Source organism: Glandiceps talaboti, chromosome 1 (genome assembly GCF_964340395.1).
Source record: "Glandiceps talaboti chromosome 1, keGlaTala1.1, whole genome shotgun sequence".
Taxonomy (NCBI): domain Eukaryota; kingdom Metazoa; phylum Hemichordata; class Enteropneusta; family Spengelidae; genus Glandiceps; species Glandiceps talaboti.
The window spans coordinates 7,908,633-7,929,841 of NC_135549.1; the positions used below are offsets into that span (position 1 = coordinate 7,908,633).

At 36.8% G+C, this 21,209-nt stretch overlaps 1 protein-coding gene across 1 annotated transcript; it reads left to right on the forward strand.

Moving 5' to 3' along the window:
• The first annotated feature begins 396 nt into the window (after window positions 1–396).
• LOC144439865 (ankyrin repeat, SAM and basic leucine zipper domain-containing protein 1-like) lies at window positions 397–18,015 on the forward strand. Its single transcript, XM_078129131.1, has 11 exons — window positions 397–501; window positions 7,968–8,190; window positions 8,893–9,015; window positions 9,288–9,402; window positions 10,029–10,140; window positions 10,460–10,594; window positions 10,975–11,078; window positions 11,563–11,734; window positions 12,265–12,386; window positions 13,098–13,356; window positions 17,738–18,015. Exons 1-11 carry the CDS (start codon window positions 397–399, stop codon window positions 17,891–17,893), a joined length of 1,626 nt encoding a protein of 541 aa, XP_077985257.1. The 3' UTR covers window positions 17,894–18,015.
• The last annotated feature ends 3,194 nt before the right edge of the window (window positions 18,016–21,209 follow it).

Here is a 21,209-nt window from a genome sequence, read left to right on the forward strand (position 1 = left end):
ATTGGTGGGATATCAACCTGAGAACTGTTCAGTGTTGACAGAGGTGTTATGCACGCTGTTTAGTGCCCTCTATAGTTTGCTAAATATTTGACTGTACAGGATGACTTTTCTCTGCCAAAGTTAGTTTTAAATCCAGGTGTAATCATTTCAGCCACATTGCGTCATTTTTGACATTTTCCAATCGTGTTCAGTGTCACTACTTGTAAGTTTGTAAATCATTTTTCTATGTGAAGTGTATGTTTATCAGGTTGAATCTCGGCTAGCTGTGGACTAGATCAGCGTGCTGTAACATCTTTCTTATCTGTGACATGTGTGATGCATGATGCAAGTGTAAGGTGTAACGTAAGTAACGCCTTCAACAGCGCCTCCAAGCGACGACAACTTCTGTAAAGCAGAATGGCGACCGTACTCGGGTTTCGACCTGCTGGAGATGAAGAAGACGAGTATGATGACGACGACTACGATTTCAATGGTGAGAGTTATGATAAAGAAACACACAAGGTGAGGATAATATGTGAGAATGTGGCAAGGACCACAGCATATTGTAAGTTTGACCGATGAAATAATGACGCGGCAGATGACTGCACGAGGAGGCTGCGGTCACACCAGGCCAGGGGTCACATATCGTACACACTAAACTGTGACGAATCGACTGTTCTTGATCTTTAATAGTCCTGCTTGCATACGGAGGAATTCGGGACTCGATTCTGACAATTGTCCAGTCAAGTCAGTAATACAGACTCGTGCACCGTCATGGAAGCAGGACTAGATCTTTAACTATTACTTCCATAAGATCACACGTAACTACCACTGACACTGTTTGATTTTATGCTACATTCATATGATCATGTACCCACCCTCCTGTTGAAGATGCCAAGTCTACATACATGTGATCTTTAATATAATACTATTAATAGAGACTGGGTGTCAAAAGAGTGGAAGAATGGGGGTACAGCTGCTAAATTACTCCACTGGGCAATGTGGTCCAGTCTCCAAGGTTCACAGCTACAGTCGCTGTTATGCCCTTGTTGAATTTCATTCATTGAACAATTAGTCTCCGATTCACAGCATTTTGCGATATACTTATATATACTTTATCAGTAGACAGTAGACACTGCCCCGTGAATGGTATTATATCCAATCACAGTAACTTGTAGGCTGGGAGTCCTAGCCGTTTCCAACATGTCAACAGTGCCACGTGAATGAATGGTATCATGGGTATTCTCACAATACATCCATGATGGTATGTATATGCAATCACAGTAACTTGTTGTAGGCTGAGATTTCCAATAGACGTTTCCAAAACTGTCCCATGACTATGCAATCACAATAACTTGTAGGCAGGTGTTCCCAATAGATGTTTCTAACACTGCCCCATGACTTTGCAATCACGATAACTTGGAGGCAATCACAGCAACTTGTAAGCTGATATTCCCAATAGATGTTTCCAACACTGCCCGCGGCTATGCAATTGCACTGTAACTTGTAGGCTGATATTCCCAATAGATGTTTCCAACACTGCCCGCGGCTATGCAATCACACTGTAACATGTAGGCTGAGATTCCCAATAGATGTTTCCAACACTGCCCCATGACTATGCAATCACAGTAACTTGTAGGCTGATATTCCCAATAGATGTTTCCAACACTGTCCCATGACTATGCAATCACAGTAACTTGTAGGCTGAGATTCCCAATAGATGTTTCCAACACTGCCCCATGACTATGCAATCACACTGTAACTTGTAGGCTGAGGTTCCCAACTCAAAGGATCATTTGATTTGTGAGTGTATGTATGGGTGAGGAGGATTGGAAAGTTGTCACATTCTTTTCACCGCGTACTGTTCTTGTGAATATTCCTATTTTTGATCCCTGAATATTCATGAATTTAACTTGATTTTAAAAAGGCATTCACCCAAGAAAATCTTTCAAACACATGAGCCTTAAACTGACTTTAGTTGACAGACGTAATATTGTTAGATATGGACAGATAAGTTTTATTTAAATAATAACACATGCCAGTGAGGGCAATATCACAATTTAGTGCCTGCACAAGGGTTGGCACTCTTTACCAAAATGTTGATGATGCCCAAGTTGAAGGTGAGGGCATCATCAAAATTTGGTAAAGAGTGCCAGTCCGAGGGCAGGCATTAAATTGTGATATTGCCTGAGTGCATGTGTTATTAATTTTATTACACCGTCCACTCATTCGACCAATCATTCACATGTCACATTCATCGTCATTTGCCATTGATAGAAAAGTTTCCCGTTCTTGGTGCATTGCCAAATTGTACTTTCAGATAACCACAGAATGCAGACTGCATTATTTGTAGGAGTTCAAGTGACCCAATACTGAAACATTGCAATAAATAGAAAAAAAAGTTTGTCATCCAGAGTTTGTAATAGAGATAAATAGCAAAGAACAATGGGGGAAATTAGAGAGGAGAACTCTGTGGAAGCAAAATAAAACATTTGGTCAATTTTCTTTTAATTGAATTCTATTGTTTGCAACTGAAGTATACACATCAAAATGTTAATTATTATTGACACTTTTGTCACTTGTTTACTAATAATCAAACATTTAAAGTTTTGTAGTCTTTGGCAAAAGTCCATTTATTTTATATTGGAATGGCTGCAACAAATAAAGTCTTACAAATATGGAAAATAGTGCTATAATATTTTGGCATTTACTTTTCTGCACAACTTCAGTACTTGGCAGCTAACTTAGACATGATGACAAGGGCAGAATTACAAGCTCATTACATGTAGACTCAGTTACCCAGATTCACCCCTGGTGGCAACTACTTCCACCCACCCCAGGTGGCTACTAGTTCCACCTACCCCTGGTAGCGATGAGTAGTGAGCCTTGGTAACCAAAATGACAAGCTGATATACAAAAAATTCAAACAATATAGAACATGATCTTAAAAAATACACTAGTATTCCTCAAAGATATAATTTATATATATATATATATCCATACCGAGGTGTGTTAGCGCCCTCACACAAGCAAGGGCCAAGTGCTTTTGTTTTTAATAGATAGGAAACTACAGTTATTGGTAACACTCATAACTAAACTAGTTCTGTGTGGAGTTGCATCTTACTGTTTTACCAGTGATACAACTACTTGTGCAGATTGCTGTCTATTAAGAATACAAAATAAAGACAAAATATTTCCAAGTAAAAATAACTTTCAAAGGTCAGGTCAGAAGTTGGAATTATTACATTTATTTGGAATTTTTCTTCTTGTCAAAACATTTATGTCAGTGTGAGAGTTAAAAGAAACTGACAATTTGAAATGAATTTTTTTTTTTGAGCAAGGATAGTGGACTCCTAAGATGTAGTTAATTATTTTTTTTTTTTATAAACAGTATAAACACATTTTTGTACACCAAATCAGATTATTTCACTCTTCTGGCATTTACTGAAGTAAAGTGACACTATTTTTTTTTATAAACAGTATTGTACACCAAATCAGATTATTTCACTCTGCTTTCTATAAAACAAAAGTTCTAAAAAGTACAAACAGAACCAAATTTTCACTAAAGTACCACATTTAGATATTTGTGGAGAGCAGTCTTGTATTTTAGAGTCTTTACTTGGCAAGTTGGGCATGACGAAGTTGATTCAAGCTATTTTCATATGTCTTATGAACGTAGATACAATGGAGAATGATCATGTCAATTTTGGTCAAGTTTCTGGTGAAACTGTCAGGAGCAATCAAATAAACCAGATATGATGTGGTCTTTTAAAAGTTTTAGACATTGTTGACAGATTTTTAGATTGTATCAGACCTCTCATGGAATTATGACAGTGAAAATATGTCTCATCGACAGTTTTGTCAAATTAAATTTTTTGTAGTCAACTAGAAATTTTATTCACATTTGGTGACTTGGTAAGTGGATAGGAGGAGCCCTACCATTGACATTGTGTTTAGTTCAGGTTAAATTTGTAACAATAAGATTAGAACCAGGTTTGAGTCAGGTTGATAAATATTCTGCAAGTTCTGAATGTTTGGTCCAGGCTTGGGCAGAATTGTATTGATATCAATCTAGTCTGTAGTTGCTGCCATGTGAAAAACATCTTGTATGCCTCAGTGCACCAATATACATCACAGGGAGCGTGAGCGCATTGTTTGTAGATGTTTATGGTGTAAATATCTTCAGACAACAACCAACATTATCTGCAACAACCACCTGAACAGGCACGTCATCTGTCACTGCTATTCCAGATGGCGACATCAGTCCATCCTCGTCACTATCAATGCGGCATATGTACTGACCATCTTTATCAAACTTCTGAACTCTCTTATTACCTCGCTCTGCAATGTACAGAAATTCATCTTTGTCTGCAGCCACTGCTGTTGGAGCGAACAAGGCACCAGGACCTTTCCCATAGGATCCAAACTTGTATAAGATTTGGCAATCTTGGTTGAACACCTTTATGCAGTGGTTGTTGATGTCTGGTACATACAATCTTCCTTGTCTGCTTACACATGGACGAAATGGGCCCCTGAATTCAGTCGGTAAATTGCCATAGCTACCCACTGTTGTCATGTGTTTTCCATTCTTGGTGTATTTTCTGATACAGTGTCCCATTGTGTCGGTTTCATCTTCACCACCTTTCCCATCCCATTCTGTCACATAAACAGAGCCATCCACAGGACTGACTGCTATACCTCGTGGATACACGAGCTCTTTCTTTCCAAAGCATCTGATCAATTTCCCATCTTCATCAGTTACAACCACTTGATAATTGTAATAATCTGGTATGTAGTAATCACCATCGTTTGACATAGCTACATCAGTTGGTAGAAATACTTTCTTAAACTGGCTGAATGCAATACTTCTTATGTGATTACCATCTCTATCCAGTACCTGTAATCTTCTGTTTCCTTGGTCAGCTACAACTAGATGTTTTCTCTTATTTATGATGACACTGTACGGTGCATTCATACATCCTAGCCCACTACCCTTCTTGCCTATGGTCTTCACTGCATTTTTATTGAGGAGACTGTGAACTGGTGATCCAATCGTGTATGAATAACCTTTTGACATTTGACCTGTGACAGATGACCTGGCAAACATAACACCGTGTCTTTTTGGCACTGCTCCAGTATGAAGGATGCCTGGTGTCGTCTGATCTTTTGAAGTGGATGTCTCATATCTTCCTACTGCTAGTTTACGTACAGATCCAAGAATGAGATGCCCTGGCACATCTGCAGATGCCTTGAATTCAACCATTTCTGGCCTATATTGTCGCTTGGTTTCCATGGTGTTAAGCTCTCTAATGTGCTGTAGTGCTTTCTGTTTGTTGGACAACAGTTGTGAAGCACTCCCTTGTTGCATCAGCACTTCAAGATAGTTACATGTACTCAAAATTTTGCCAGTTTTCATTTCCCATTCATCTATTCGGATTTCAGCAGTTTTCACTTTCTGTCCATACTCTGTCTTCAACTTCTCTATCAGTTGCTGCTCTTCCCTTCTCACTTTCTGTATGATTTCATCTGCTTTCTTTCTCACCTTCTTTTCTTCTTCTTGACACTGTAGTTGTAGTTGGTGTCTGGTGTGTATGGCTGCTGATTTGCATCGTTTGGTCTCCTTTTCTTTCTCTCTCAATTTCACCACCAAGTCTTTCAGAAGTGTCTTGTACTCATCAGCTGCCTCCTGTAGATCTCTGTGGACATGTTGAGGGATGCGATGTTTGACTACAATGCAGTCAGAGCAAACAGGTACCTGGCAAGTGTCACAGAAGAACTTGACAACATTTTCTGGATGAATACTGCAGTAGACTCTTTGTGGTAGCAACTTTCGGGTGGTCTTTGCGTCTTTGTATTCCTCCAATGTGAGAATGTCATGATGTTTACTCACTATAGCTCTTCTATGGGGTTTGGTACAAGAAGGGCAAAAATTGATATTACAATCTATACATCGGTGTGTTGCTGTGTTTTCATCACATCCTTCACAAAGCCCCGACTGTGTTACTTCAGTTGGTCGGCTTACTTCAACCAGGTCAAGCAGTGATGTCATAAAGAAATTACCTCTTAGTTCAGATACGCCACCTTTAGGTAGTTGACAAGGTATTGTACACGTCGGGCAATTCAATACACCTTGCTTCTTGACAAGTGTACTCAGACACTCTAAACAAAATGTGTGATCACATTGCAAGACTTTAGGTTTGATGTACTGCTCAAGACAAATTGAACAAGTAAGAAAATCTTCCCCAAATTTATCCAAAAATGCTTCTAAATCAGGAGCAGCAGTCGCCATTGTTTAGACCTCATATATTGTTTCATCAGAACGTTTTCATAATATTAAGCTACTTGCCTTCTTGATGGTTACTTCTACTCACATTCCTGGTGAAGAGTTGAAACACTATTGTGGGTGTTGACCATGGTCTGCAGTGGTTCGCCGCTTGGCAGGAACTGTGGCTACGTGTGCTAACCTTTGATCTCAGGAAGTAACACAATTGTGTTGGTTGTCTGAGCTCTGACATACTTTAATACGTACACCCATATAAGAAATAACTAACTTGATAAATCACCTTTTTGCTGGTTAACCGTAGTCGTGGCTTGACCAATGGGTAAGCTTGTAAGGGTCATGTGAAGGGTGATATTCAAATTTCCTATTGTTCACAAATATTTATAACACACAAATGAAAGTGACATCGTCCTATAGATCATGTAGGTTATGACCCATAAATAACCCCCAAAACAATGGTGTGTTTTCCATCAGCGTTTTTCAGTGAAGTGTTTGATATATGTCTACGTGACAATGTTTACCGGAATGCCCTGTAAAACATTGAACTAGAATACGTATTGTGTATTTTCACCCCAAAATCAAAGCTATGTCTGTTGAAATTTGTCAGAACGTGTACATTCCAAAGAACCGTGATTGTTTGCATACATATAAGTCTGATGTCAGTGTAGTGAGTGAAAGGTCACTTCTGTCAATTGTCAACATAGTATTACTACTATATATACTAGTACATGTATTTATACAGGTAGTCAGTTATAGTCTGGATGCTAGTGTCTTATCAAATCATCTCAAACCTTTGAGAGATCTTACAAGATTCAATGAAGGATAGCACTAGACTAAGTCAGGTACTTCAGTATTTGTGTACAGAATGTGTATTGTCACTTTCCAGGGTCACTTCAGTATACTGACAATGACATATTCACATTGTGGTTAGTCACAACATTCCACATATATGAAACTACATGATGCTGAGATTCCATATTCAGTACATACTAGTATGTTAATCAGAAGGCAGACTTTCCTATATCAACATACTTGTAGTTTTTCAAGTGAAACTAATTCATTAAGAAATTGTTAAAGGGTCATGTTTCAATCCCAGGTCTTCACATTAGTGTTAACTTATTGTTGGATTACATGGTATCATTCTTTGTTCTGGACTAATATTTTCTATAGCTCTGCCAAACAATTATCTTTCATGCCTGGATTTTAATCACACAGATGACCAAAGCACTATTACATGCAATGAATATTGATTTGTAAATTAAATGGAAAGTGTATCTCTAATTTCTATACAATGCAATCCAGTACAATACAATATATCTTTATTGGCCCAAACTAGGCTATTCAGAGTGTGGCAGTGAAATAGAAAAGAAGAAGCAAGATCAACAAATTATTATGGACACGTACACAGTAAAGTGACAATACAATGAAGACAATTCTGACAAATAATGTAGACAGTTACATTTGTAAAACAAGGACAGACATGATAACATATACCATAACAATGGATTAGCAGCCATGAACTGACAATGGCAATTTATTAGTCATTCTTGACTTTATCAAGTGAAGAGTTTGGTTTGGAGTCTGTGAATCTAGCCCATATGTATGATATGCGCCAATCAAAATGGTATGACAGAAGTTTGTGATTTAACACATTTCTCATCTGTGCTTCCATATTATTTACTCACCTAGTATTGTGTTTTTATCTTAGGGAAGTTTTACTATTGGACAACCAGACATTGATACATCACCACCAAGGATATCTACTGATTTCAGGAGATCACCACCAGACCTACGAAAACGGTCCAATAGCTTTGGACGTAAGAAACGCAGCCTTCGTCAAGATAAACAAGGTTCTCCATTGGTTGTCGAGGATCTGAGATCAGCTGTCATCAGAGGAAATGTTACCGAAGTCCAGAGTTTTATTGATAAAGGTTAGGTTTGAAATTTATGATTCTTTGGAATAAAATACATTCAAAATTCACTGTGTTCCTACATTTTCTTGACCTGTCCCAGGTTCTTGTCATAACATAGTCTCAATTTCTCAATTTGCACAACCTCAAAAATCTTCAAGGAAAACTTGGGCCATCATCAATTATGTGCAATTTTGTAATGGTCTCATATTGTAAAGTATTCAATGTTTGCAGGAAAGGAATGTGAAAAGAGCTATAGTGATAGTGAAAAGGAATGCCAAAACTTTTGAAATGACGTGCCAATCAGTACTCCATGATAGAAATTTTGGTACTTCAGTTGTCATTTGTTTTACATCTTTTATTTTTTTCTGTCTGTCTGTCTGTCTGTCTGTCTGTCTGTCTGTCTGTCTGTCTGTCTGTCTGTCTGTCTGTCTGTCTGTCTGTCTGTCTGTCTGTCTGTCTCTGTCTGTCTGTCTGTCTGTCTGTCTGTCTGTCTGTCTATCTCTGTCTGTCTGTCTGTCTGTCTGTCTGTCTGTCTGTCTGTCTGTCTGTCTGTCTGTCTGTCTGCACATCATCAAACAAATGCGAAGGTATCATGTATAGTTAGTAATCCTGTATACACTGAATAGATACAGGTTAGCAGTCTTACCTTTGTGTAATTACCGGTATGTTAATTTTTATCTTTGATACATTCACACATTTCTCTCTGCATTATCTTAATAGGTGTGCCAGTAGATTCTATTTTAAAGACAGGTTGGACAGCTTTAATGTATGCTGCTAGTTTTGGTAGTTCTGATGTTGTTAAATTATTGTTAGATAGAGGAGCTGATCCAAATTTCCACAAAGGTAAGAAGCTTAATGCTATCTTAGTCATCCAAATTTTTCAACATCAGCTAAAAATACTGCAGCACATATTGGGGATGGATTGTTTGAGTTATAAGCTGATTTGAATAAAAAAATTAAGGAAATTTAATGACATTTCAGTTACATATTGTCATGGTGTTTGTTTTCCATTTTCAATGCCATTCAGAATCTGTTGTTTTTTGAAGGTCTTGATGATTTTGATCTATTTCTATTAAAGTCTTGTTATAATCTTGTTTTTTTTGTCTGATTATTAGATAGATATACAGTGTTGATGTCAGCATGCAGTTGTAATAAAGAAGATGAAAGTCTTGTTCTGAATTGTGTAACAGAACTTCTTCAACATGGTGCACACGCCAATGCTCATGACAGGCAAGTTGTTTGCTTTGTCTGTTACTAATAATCATTTCATGTTGGATGGTGTGAGGACCGTACCAGGTTGTCTTCTGTTGCCAATACTCAAAATAGAATTGACTCAGTATGAATGATATAATAACATTATGAAATCAAAGTCACCAGTGTAGTTTGTTTTGTTTGTTTTTTTTTTGGGGGGGGGGGGTCTAAGGATTTGATTTTGGTCTGCAGCAATGACATCATAACAAAGTACATGTCAATATTAAATGTTGAATGGAAACATAACAAGGTTATTTCATGAAAGAACAGTATATCATAAGTAAAGCTGTAAATATTGTAAACCTGGAAACTTTCTCTAAAGACTTATTTTCACTTATTGTGCTGGAAACCAAAAACGTGAAAATAAGAAGTGTCTCAAATGCCTTCCTGTACAAAAACACAATGCACTAGGCTTAGGCATTCATAAACATTAGTCTTTGGCAGAAATATCTCGCTTTACAGTACTTCAATTCTTCATATGACTCAAAAACTTTAACTTTTGGACTGATGTTTTGTAAAGTACTCATCAGAAGTTACGAAGCACTTATTATCAAAAATACATGAAGAAAATGTTTAATATTTGGTATTTCATTTCTCCAATGAAGGTATCACATGACACCTCTAATGTATGCGTCCAAATTTGGTTATCCATCGGTGGTACAGAAACTGATAAATCACCAGGCAGGGGTCGATAAACAAGATATCAGGGGATGGACTGTGAGTATGGACATTTATAATAATGATGTTTTGAAATGTTTTTATGGCAAAGATGTCAACTGTTCTTCTGGTTGATGGTTACACTGTGTGTGATATTTTGAGTGCAATCAGTTATTTTTGCAACATACAATACTTTTACCTGAATTTCATGCTTTTGACACCAAACACTATATTTTTGAGCAAATATTGTAATATGACATATAGGTTTGTTTGGGCACAACATTCGATAGATGCATTTTTCAATTGCTAGCACTACTCAGTTGCCAGTACTCAGTCCAAGTATTCACAACTGTTATTGCATTGCTATTGTTATTACCAGGCACTGATTTGGGCTGCTAGTAAGGGCCAAACACATGTAACCAAGGTACTACTACAGTCTAATGCTGACCCAAATAAAGCAGCCTCTGATGGGTTGAAAGCACATGATGTAGCATATGCCAATTCATTTATCATGGTAAGTATGTATTCTTGTCATCAGTTTGTATATAGACCCTAAGATCTAGGGTTTATACTTATATGGGAAACAAAATGATAAGATAATCACTTTGAGTGTTACAGTTATATCATTGTCACTCTGTTATGCAATCTTCAGCATCTATTACACCAGTGACATTGACCTTTGACCTTTGACATTTCTAGTGATGTAGAGATGATAAGAGAAGTCAGAAAAGGCTGATTGACTTGTGTGTTGTTCCTGAGCATACCTTGTTTATTTTTTAGGGTCAGCAATATTGTACTAAATGTTGTTGTAATTTGTATGAAGTAACTGCTGTTGTTGATGATGGCTGCTAAGTAAATATTTTCATTTTTATCATCTCTTGTATCTCTCATTAGCTTTCAGAATTGCTGGAATTTGCTGCCAATCCATCTCAGCCAAGTTGTAGAGTAACTTATAACTCAATGAGTAATGGTGATGTCGAACCAAACCATACAGATGTGTAAGTTTCATGACTTTCAAATCTTGTATGATAGATGTGATGTTATCATGAATTCTTGTATGTTTTCCAATACCATAATTGTAATAAAAACCAAACTGAGAAATACTCACGATGACATGTGTTGGCTTGTATGCTGTGATACTCTACAAGGTTGTTCATATTCAAAATGAATGAAAACTTGAATTTACACATTTTTTATCCAAAAAAAATACAAGTAAACTATAATGTTTTCATATACTTGTAAAGTTGCTGATGGAAATAGAGCTCATTATAATGTTATGACATTAGTTGAAACAAATTTCAAAGAGTGAAAGTTATTAGTTTTATAGGTGATATATGCAATGTGTGTATTCATATAGTCAAATGCTTCATAGTGTGTTTTTGAAACAATGTTAACAACTAAGAATGCCCTCACCAAATGTCTAGAGACTAACAACATTTGGTAACCATGGAAACTCACTGAGTCATACTTTTCTCTCTACAGATCACCAGTCAGGAAAGATTCACCAGCAAGTAACAATCAACACTATATCCGCTATGGAGATCTTGAACTTTTCTTGTGTGGTTTAGAACTTGGACATCTTGTTCCTCTATTCCAAGACCATCAAATAACATTTCCTGCATTTCTCAGAATGAATGATCATGACCTTGAGAAGGTGGGTTTAAAACTACACAGGTTAAAAGTCAGAGATGTTTATAAACATTCTCAAAACTTGAAGTAATCTGATAATTTAATACAATTTATGATGCTAAGAGATAGTTATAACATAATTTGAACATCTCTCTCTCTCTCTCTCTCTCTCTCTCTCTCTCTCTCTCTCTCTCTCTCTCTCTATCTCTCTCTCATTCCATCCATCCATCCTTCCATCCATGTCTGTCTGTCTGTCTGTCTGTCTGTCTGTATGTCTGTCCATCTATCTGCCTGTCTGTCTGTCTGTCTGTCTGTCTGTCTGTCTGTCTGTCTGTCTGTCTGTCTGTCTCTGTCTGTATTCATCCATCCATCCATCTGTCTTTCTGTCTGTCTCTGATACAATATCTTCTTACCTTTGATTCCATCTGTCAGGTAATCATTTATCTGATGAAATTCTGATATCTTACTTGGAATATTGATTTCATATCAAATTCATTCATGACAAATGTAATGTAATGTTGACAAATTTTCCATTCGTTTACTTGACCTGTATAGATTGGGGTCAGACAACTTGGCTATAGGAAGAAAATACTAGAAGCAATTCAGCATGTACATAAGAAAGAATGGGAACCAACAAGTTTAACTTCTCAAAATTTACGTCGCTACAAAATTCTCAGGTAAGTGTTACTGCCATGATTCCCAGATGGTAGAGTTGCAAATACATACCTATATAATCACTTTGAGCTGTATATATGTGTGTACTACTTTCAGAAAGAATGTGTTCTTCATAACTAGAATATTTTCCTGGCACAATTTTCCTGCCCACCTGAAAGCAGCACATAGGAAATACCAATATAGCTGTGAATTGAGTTGCCATGTTAACTGACAAGGTGTACAACCTACTTCCATTGAACTAATACACAAGATTTTGTGACCTGCATCATCTTAGCATCAGTAAAGTATTTGGTAAAACCATTATGACAAGAGTGTTAGTGTCATAGACCTTTGCCACGCTGCATAGCACTTACAAAGTCACATAACCTTGGTTTGCAGAACTAGATTCAGACAGTGAACAGCATTCATTTTTGAAATATGAACAGCGCCCCCAATGGTGAAATATATTGTTTAATACAGGAAATAGCAATGACTTTGTTTTGTTTAATATTGAAATAACACCTTTCAGAAAATAGTTTTCAGTAATAACTTTCCAAAGAAAACATTTTTTTAGCATTGGAGACCAAGGTCTTAAATATAAAAACATTTCTTTGTAGATTTGTAAGTGTTCTTCTTGGTATTTTCTTCCAAGCTACCAGTCATACATTTGTCACCATCTTTGACCTTTGACCCTAACACAGTGCCTAAAACATTTTATGATTCATTCTATGCAGTGTTGGTGAATGCAGTGCAATATTAAACAACATCAGTAAACATTGTGAGTATATCAGTAGTACAGTTGGCTACATTAAAGACCAGATGAAGTCATCAAGCCCAGCACCCAACCAAAAACCAGGTGGCTCAAATGCAGTGTCCAATCATAAGCAAGATTCAGTTAGTCTAGAGGTGTTATCAGGTGATGTTATAGAAGCCATGACTCAAGTGAAAGTTTTACACCGTGAACTTGGACAGTTGAAAAGTCATGTGATAGAGGTTTGTGGAACTTTAGTAGTTAGACATTTATAGCACCATGGTCATTCATGAGGTACCTAGTGACAGATATTCATAACTGTCTCCATTTCGCCATGATATAACCATAATTCATTAAGATATCAGCTGTGTGTGTGAGGGTTTGGGAACCCTGATAATATGAGGGAAAACATACATAGAATTTCATGACCAAGTAGTATGAGTTCATGGGGAACCCCAGTAAAATACCTGAGGTATTCGTGTAGAATTTACCTATTCAACAAAAACATTGACACTTCACCAAAATAGACAAAATTCCTGGTTCAGGAACATTGACAAAACAAATAGTATCCTCACTCACCCAGTTAAAAATGGATTTGGTACTCTTATGTCAGGGAAAGTGCCAATGATCTTAATTGTTAAGTTTATTTGAATGTGAATCTAAGTATCATGGTATCGCTTTCACTCTTCTTATCCTGAGATTCAGCTGTCATATATGTGTTTGTTTGTTTGTATGTGTGTGACAGCAACATTACACATGAACAGCGCCCTCATACTTGCACTTTCATAAATATGGCAGTCATTCATTAAATAATTTGATGTGTAGTATCATACAGGTATTGATGTCATGAAATCAATCACACAAGGAACAGCGCCCTCATACTTCCACATGCTCAAATTCATCAGTCATCTGTCAAATCATACTTTCATGTGTATATTGCTACATCAATATATGTGTAGATGTGAAATCAACCATATCAGGGACAGCGCCCTCATACTTCCACTAACTAAAATCCAGCAGTCACCTGTCAAAGACTATTGACTTTGATGTGCATTGTTAAATGTATAATGACGTGAATTCATTGATATCAAAGTAGACAGCCTGATAGCCTGTAGGTAAGATCTAGTACTTGAAAGTAAGATGTATGGATGTTTACTAGAGTCTGTCATTGCCGCCATCATAATCATAGCACAGGTATGCAGAGCCGAAACATGACCTTCCAGGAGCTTTTGTCCCTCTTTTGTGTCATGAAAGATGCTTTACCTTCTCATCCGCAGGTATTCTGAGCAGTGGCTTAATCTGCTACAACTTGACCACCTTGTTTTGTTTGGTCGTGGGAAAACAAAGTTTGTCACTGAATGTGATTATATCTTGCCCCCAACAAACTTGTTGTTGTGGGACTGCAACAAGGTTGCCAAGTCAAACGTCATTAGTTTGAGTTTCATCCCAATTGTCGAAGTGTTTTCAGTTGTTACAAAAATACAATCAGACATAATTATCTGTAATTAAAGTTGGTTAAGTTTTGTATAAAGCTTAGAGAGATAGAGCTGACCCGATGATGCTCTCTGAATAGGGTTGAAACTTGTCACAAAACGTCTGCTCATCAAACCTTGGCGTTCCTTTTTTTCTTCAAATCATTCATGGCACTTATATGAATCAGTGTTTGTTTGTTTTTTCCCAATGTAAAAGATATTTTTTTGAAATAGGTGTTTGAAAGTGCCATGGGAAAAAAGTTAAATGATCTCCCATATCTGTCCATGCATCTGTCTATCCATCCGTCTGTGGACAGTTATAACATCTCAAACACCCACAGCTCAATTTCAACACACATGTTTCATGCCAAATTGCCTTTTTCCTTTCAGCTTTCCATTTAATATTTAAAAGTTGCACTATTTAGATTAAGTCAGTGGATACAGACCATTTGGCAAAAGGATACAATTATTTTATTGTTACTGTTATAGCCACACAAATGTTCTGGGAAATGAATAAAATTACTATTGTATATTAGTTACCAGTTTGTTTATATATTTGGGTATATATTTGGGTATATATGTGTGTGGGGGGTGTGTGTGTGTGTGTGTGTAAGGAGAGTGTGAGTGTGTATCTGTATATCTGTCTGTATATATGTATGTATGTATGTATGTATGTATGTATGTATGTATGTATGTATGTATGTATGTATGTATGTATGTATGTATGTATGTGTGTGTGTGTGTGTGTATGTATGTATGTATGTATGTATGTGTATGTATGTATGTATGTATGTATGTATGTATGTGTATGTATGTATGTATGTATGTGTGTGTGTGTCTATGTATGTATGTATGTATGTATGTATGTATGTATGTATGTATGTATGTATGTATGTATGTATGTATGTATGTATGTGTGTATGTATGTATGTATGTATGTATGTATGTATGTATGTATGTATGTATGTATGTATGTATGTATGTATGTATGTATGTCTCCTATAAAGTGTCATCTTGTACATGGTTGTACTTTTTGGTAACTTTGTTGTGAAGCTTCTACCATGGGGAGTTGAGTGTCCTACATGTTTGGCCTTAGTTTATCAATTTTGAAATCTTATAACTAAATGTACAGGAAATGAGTCAGTAATTGTCATCTCACTGTCTTTTAGTGAATCTGTCAGGCCTGAAAATGTAGGAAATTAAAAACCAGGACATGTAGGTGGATTTGTTTGTTCATTTTGTTTGTCATGCCTGTGTGAAATTTGTACAGGAGTAAAAAATCTGTATTAATTTGTCTCTGGTTATTGTTAGTGTATGTGTAGTTAATGATAGTGTTGTTAGTGTTTACACTCAAATGGTAGATAACACATAGGAAATGAGTGTGTGTATGTTGGTGACTGTCCTAGAGACTTGTACATTGTTAAAGAATTCATCCTGGTAGGTATAGCTTACCAGATTGATTGCAACTCATTCACCTAACACTGTTTGATTGTTATTGAGAATTGTGACCATGTCGGCAGATTTTCCAACCCTGTTTTGCCGTAATCTCTTCTTGATCTGCTGTGTGAGCCTTGGCTTCTGCCCCCGGGGTTTCAGTTCTCTCCTATTTGAAACAGCCAGCAAGTCTGAGTGACAGAGAGCTACAGAGTTGAATGTTTCTGTATCAGTACAATATGTAGTAGTGATTGCAACCGATTTCTCTCCTTTTATATCCATTCACTATTTGTTGCTGCTATTGTCACAGCAGGAACGGGTTTTGTCTGCCTTTCTCCTTGAAAGTCTTAACTAAGTGACAGTCTTTTTGGAAGCTTACAATTTGGTCCAGCTGTCATTGTCCTACCAGCTAGCCAACTAATCTATCCACTGTATTTAACGTTCTCAAACTATTAAAGTGGGTGGGAATAGGTGGCAAAGAAGGTGGGTCCCATTCATTGCTTTAGTGTGCACTTTCCACAACACCCACTTAGCTATACAGTCTTTTATTAGTGTGAAATCTTAGCTGATGAGATATCCATTGATCAATACAACCAGTTTTCAAGTACTGTGTGTGTGTGACTAACTTAGTTACCTTCCTTCTTCAAGGTGACCACACAAAACCTCTGAGATAAGGAGAAATAATATTTCCAAGTTGATGGATTTTCGTGATAGTTTTTTCTAACTGTGATTGTTCTTTGACCATTCCAATAGTCTCCTCATTCTGATTATTTCAATCCTCTGCTTACAAAGGCCAGTCTGGGGTATTTGTCATTGAGTGTATCTCTTTCTTTTTTTCAAAGCTTGGCTAAGTCTGTTTTAATTACTTGGCTATGTCATTGATAAACTGACTTCCTGACAGCTTGAATTATATCGTCTGTGACAACAGTTATCTCTTGCAAATTGGACATTGTTTCTTTTTCCAGGACAACTATTTTCAATGTCTGAAGGGTGAAACTGTTCCACTTACTGGTGTTGTCAAAATCATGATGCCCCAAGCCAAAACAGAAATGTGTCTCCCTGTGTCATTCAAAATAACCGTCAAGGGGAAGTCTAGTTTTGTCAAATCTGAGTAGAAATACACAATCAGTGTTGCCATCATTTATTAGCAGTATTTAGCCACAAGGTATCACACAAACATTCATTCAGACTGTTTTCTAAAGTTGCATTCATTTAGATGTGATATAGTTGTGTTGTTTAGACCTATCCATATAAGGTGGGGGGGGGGGGGGGGTTGAGCGATGGGGTGTCGTTAAGGTTCTTGTAAAGGGATAAATCATGCTGTGTGGTCAATGTAGGCAAGGAACCTCATGTGAACTGTTGATATTGAATGAGTGCAGGATATTAAATTAAAACAAACATATTCACAAAATGTTCAAAATGAAGTGGGTCCGTAAAGGTGAATATCAAAATACAAATCTAAAATAAAGTGTTCTAGTGTTGGTACTTATACACAGATCGCCATAGTAACTGGTTGAGTGATGATACATAGTTGTAATTTCTATCATTTACTTATCTTTAAAGAACTTTTAGATGTTGACTTGTTTATGACAAGGAGAATTTTGACCATGTCTATGATTTATCACTAGAAAGTTAAATACAAGTTATATTGTGGATGTACGTTTCCCATCAATACACTGTAGAGTCAGACATCCCATTCCTATATTCTTCATTCCAGGCTGCCAAATTGAAAGATGATGCACCAGTTGACTTAATAGAAGACCAGAAGGATGATTTATCACAGTCAAAGCACTACGTAATACTGCCATGGATTGGATTGAGTGGTGTACTTGTGTTTGGTTTCATCTGGTTCAAGACATCGCTGTTGAAGTAGATCACAGAAAAGAAAAAACCATTACATATCTGGTGCTATGTAACATAGTATGTGCCTCTGAAGTAAAAGTGTTAAAATTTTGCTGCTACCTTGTTCAAGAAAACTCCAACCCATTGTGAGTTAAAATCAGGAAACAAAATCAGGGGTCATCATGCAAATTTAATTGAGTTCAAAATGATATGAAAATTTAAGCCCTTTTAGAATCCAATATGGCCACCAGATACTATGCTTAACTCTATGGGGGGGGGGGGGGATTGTTGACTTCCTTGTTAACAAGATGGTAAACCCCAAAATTTCTTGTATTGTTTCATAAGGACCAGGAACAAGCCTTAGGAGAGATTTGAAGAACTTAAAATTTCTGAAATTGTCCCAGAGGTACATTCTACCAAAACCAAACTTTAGTGTTGTTTGTAACCAGCTTACACTAAAAAAACACAGAAAACAGTGTTATAGAGGCTATGGATTGCTGTATAAACTACTGTATGTATCCTCTCTAACAAATTCATTTCCAAAGGTGCAATAGATTCGTTTGGTAAAGTGTTAATTTTGGGAGTTGTTTGTTGTTTCAACAAAGTACTAACAATACATGTAGTAGTTTTGTTGAAGAGAAGCCAATAACGGTAAACTTCTATAATTCTGGTAAAATTCAAACATAATATGTCTTTCAACTTTAAATTTGACAAAATCAGTAACTACATTTATAGTCAAAATGAGAACATTAGTAAGTTTTTTAATCACTACCGAACATCTTTCTCAAAATTACATTTTTTTAGGGACGATTGCACAGTGTCACACAAGAATGAACGTCATTCGTTTAGGACAAAACCCCCTTCCCTCTCACCCTAAACAAACATTCACAAGTGTGACGTTGACATGTTTCTGTATGATGTAAACCATGATGAAAATTATAGTGGTGCTAAAATGAAGTTCAGTAATCACATTGATGCCAGACCCCCCCTCCCTCCCCAAAAGAAAGAAGTTCTCTTATTGAGCTTATGTGACATTGTGTGATAATCCCTTAGTACACTCAGCTTGACAGTTGATTTTTTTCTGACAACTGCAAGTCTTTGGTAGTGAAATTTTACTGACTTACAAGTTTAAAAGGTTGAATCAACACCATTACGATTTGTTACTTCATAAACAGCATATTTTCATTTATAGATGATTCAGTGCTAGTTGTCGATCATAAAATCATCTAAAAAATCATTTCCATGGTAAAATACAAGTTGTCATTATCGCTGACAACACAACACAAGAGCTTCCATACTCTTTTTGAAAAGTTGCCAAAGTACACTTTATTTATTTAACATCAGTTAACTGAATGTTATATTTCTTTACAGCTTGACATTTATTGTACATATTGTCTTAGTTGATAGATATTTAGCAACGTAAGTTATCTTCTGTATGATTTGTACATTTATACTATATGCTTACAATTCATTATTTTAGTGATAATAAACCCTACATTTATATTAAATCATGCACACAAATTAAAACAAGGCTTAGATAAACCCCTCAGCAGCTGATATTATAAACTTGATGTACATTGATTTACCTTTGTTTGTCTATTACCAAGACACAGTACTTGTACAATACCTCAATTTCAAGCTTTTCAGAATTTCATGTTCCATTATAGCATGATCATCTCTATAAACAAATTGATATTGTCATCTTGTTTTATTCTGAGAAAAAAATGAAGCAGTGATGCAATAGATTTTTGACTGAATTATCATTATATAATTAGTATTTTGATTTAGAACATTTGTTGGATTAAACTGTGCTAAGCAGCTATATATTTTCATCATGAGATCTCCAGAAACAGTCACATGTTTTACATAGCGTGTTAGTATGTGTGTGTGTGTGTGTGTGTGTGTGTGTGTGTGTGTGTGTGTGTGTGTGTGTGTGTGTGTGTGTGTGTGTGTGTGTGTGTGTGTGTGTGTGTGTGTTTGCTTACCAGCAGTGTATGTACCATTGGTCAATGTGAGAGTGACATTAATGTATCATAGGTCACTGTGAGGATGAGGTTAACTTACATTGGTCAATGTGAGAGTGAGGTTTACTTACATTGGTCAATGTGTGAGTGAGGTTTACTTACCATTGGTCAATGTGAGTGAGATTAAAGTATCATTGGTCACTGTGAGGATGAGGTTAAATTACATTGGTCAATGTGAGAGTGAGGTTTACTTACCATTGGTCAATGTGAGAGTGAGATTAACCATAGATAATACTGTATATTTTGACTTACCATTGGTCAGTATGAGTGTGAGAGTGAGGTTAACTTGCCATTAGTCAATGTGAGAGTAAGTTCAAGTTACCATTGGTCAATGTGAGAGTGAGGGTAACTTGCCATTGGTCAATGTGAGAGTAAGTTCAAGTTACCATTGGTCAATGTGAGTATGCGTTAACTTGCCATTGGTCAGTGGGTGGGGTCAACTTACCATAGGTCAGTGACAGCAAAGTCAACTTATAAATATTCAATGTGAGTGAGTGTGACACCATTTGTCACTATGAGAGTTAGCTCAACTTGTCAATGGCAAAGTTAGGTTATCTTACAATTGTTCTGTAGTAGATTAACTTTAGCTAACCACAGTTAAATGTTTAAGGTGAAGTCAACTTACTATTGGACAGTTTGGGAGTGGGGTCAATTTACCATCGGTCAGTGTTAGGGTGGGGTTAACTTTCTATCAGACAATGGTAATTTAAGCCATTTGTTCTGTCTTACTGTAAGTTCAAACTACCATCGTTAAGTGTTCAGGTGAAATCAACCTGCTATTGGACAGTGTGAGAGTGACGTCATCATGCCACCAGTCACTGTAAGTGTTTGATCATGCCACTATTGGTCTATATTAGAATGAGGTCAAGTGATCACTGTGAAGTGTTCGTGTGGTCAACATGTCATCCACCATGTTATTCGTCAATGTCAGAATTTGGCCATCTTACAATTGGTCGAGTATAAGAGTGGGATTAACCTACCATTGGTCAGTGTCAGAGTGATTATCAACCTACCATTGGTCAGTGTCAGAGTGATTGTCAATCCACCATTGGTCAGTGTCAGAGTGGTTATCAACCTACCATTGGTCAGTGTCAGAGTGATTATCAACCCACCATTGGTCAGTGTCAGAGTGATTATCAACCTACCATTGGTCAGTGTCAGAGTGATTGTCAACCTACCATTGGTCAGTGTCAGAGTGATTGTCAACCTACCATTGGTCAGTGTCAGAGCGATTGTCAACCTACCATTGGTCAGTATCAGAGTGATTGTCAACCTACCATTGGTCAGTGTCAGAGTGATTGTCAACCTACCATTGGTCAGTGT

Bases quoted from the DNA above. Each gene is read 5' to 3' on its own strand.
- LOC144439865 (XM_078129131.1), top strand. From the start codon at position 397: ATGGCGACCGTACTCGGGTTTCGACCTGCTGGAGATGAAGAAGACGAG. The intron at 502-7,967 runs GTGAGGATAATA...TTTTTATCTTAG, and splicing joins ATGATAAAGAAACACACAAG to GGAAGTTTTACTATTGGACA. The intron at 10,141-10,459 runs GTGAGTATGGAC...TGTTATTACCAG, and splicing joins AAGATATCAGGGGATGGACT to GCACTGATTTGGGCTGCTAG.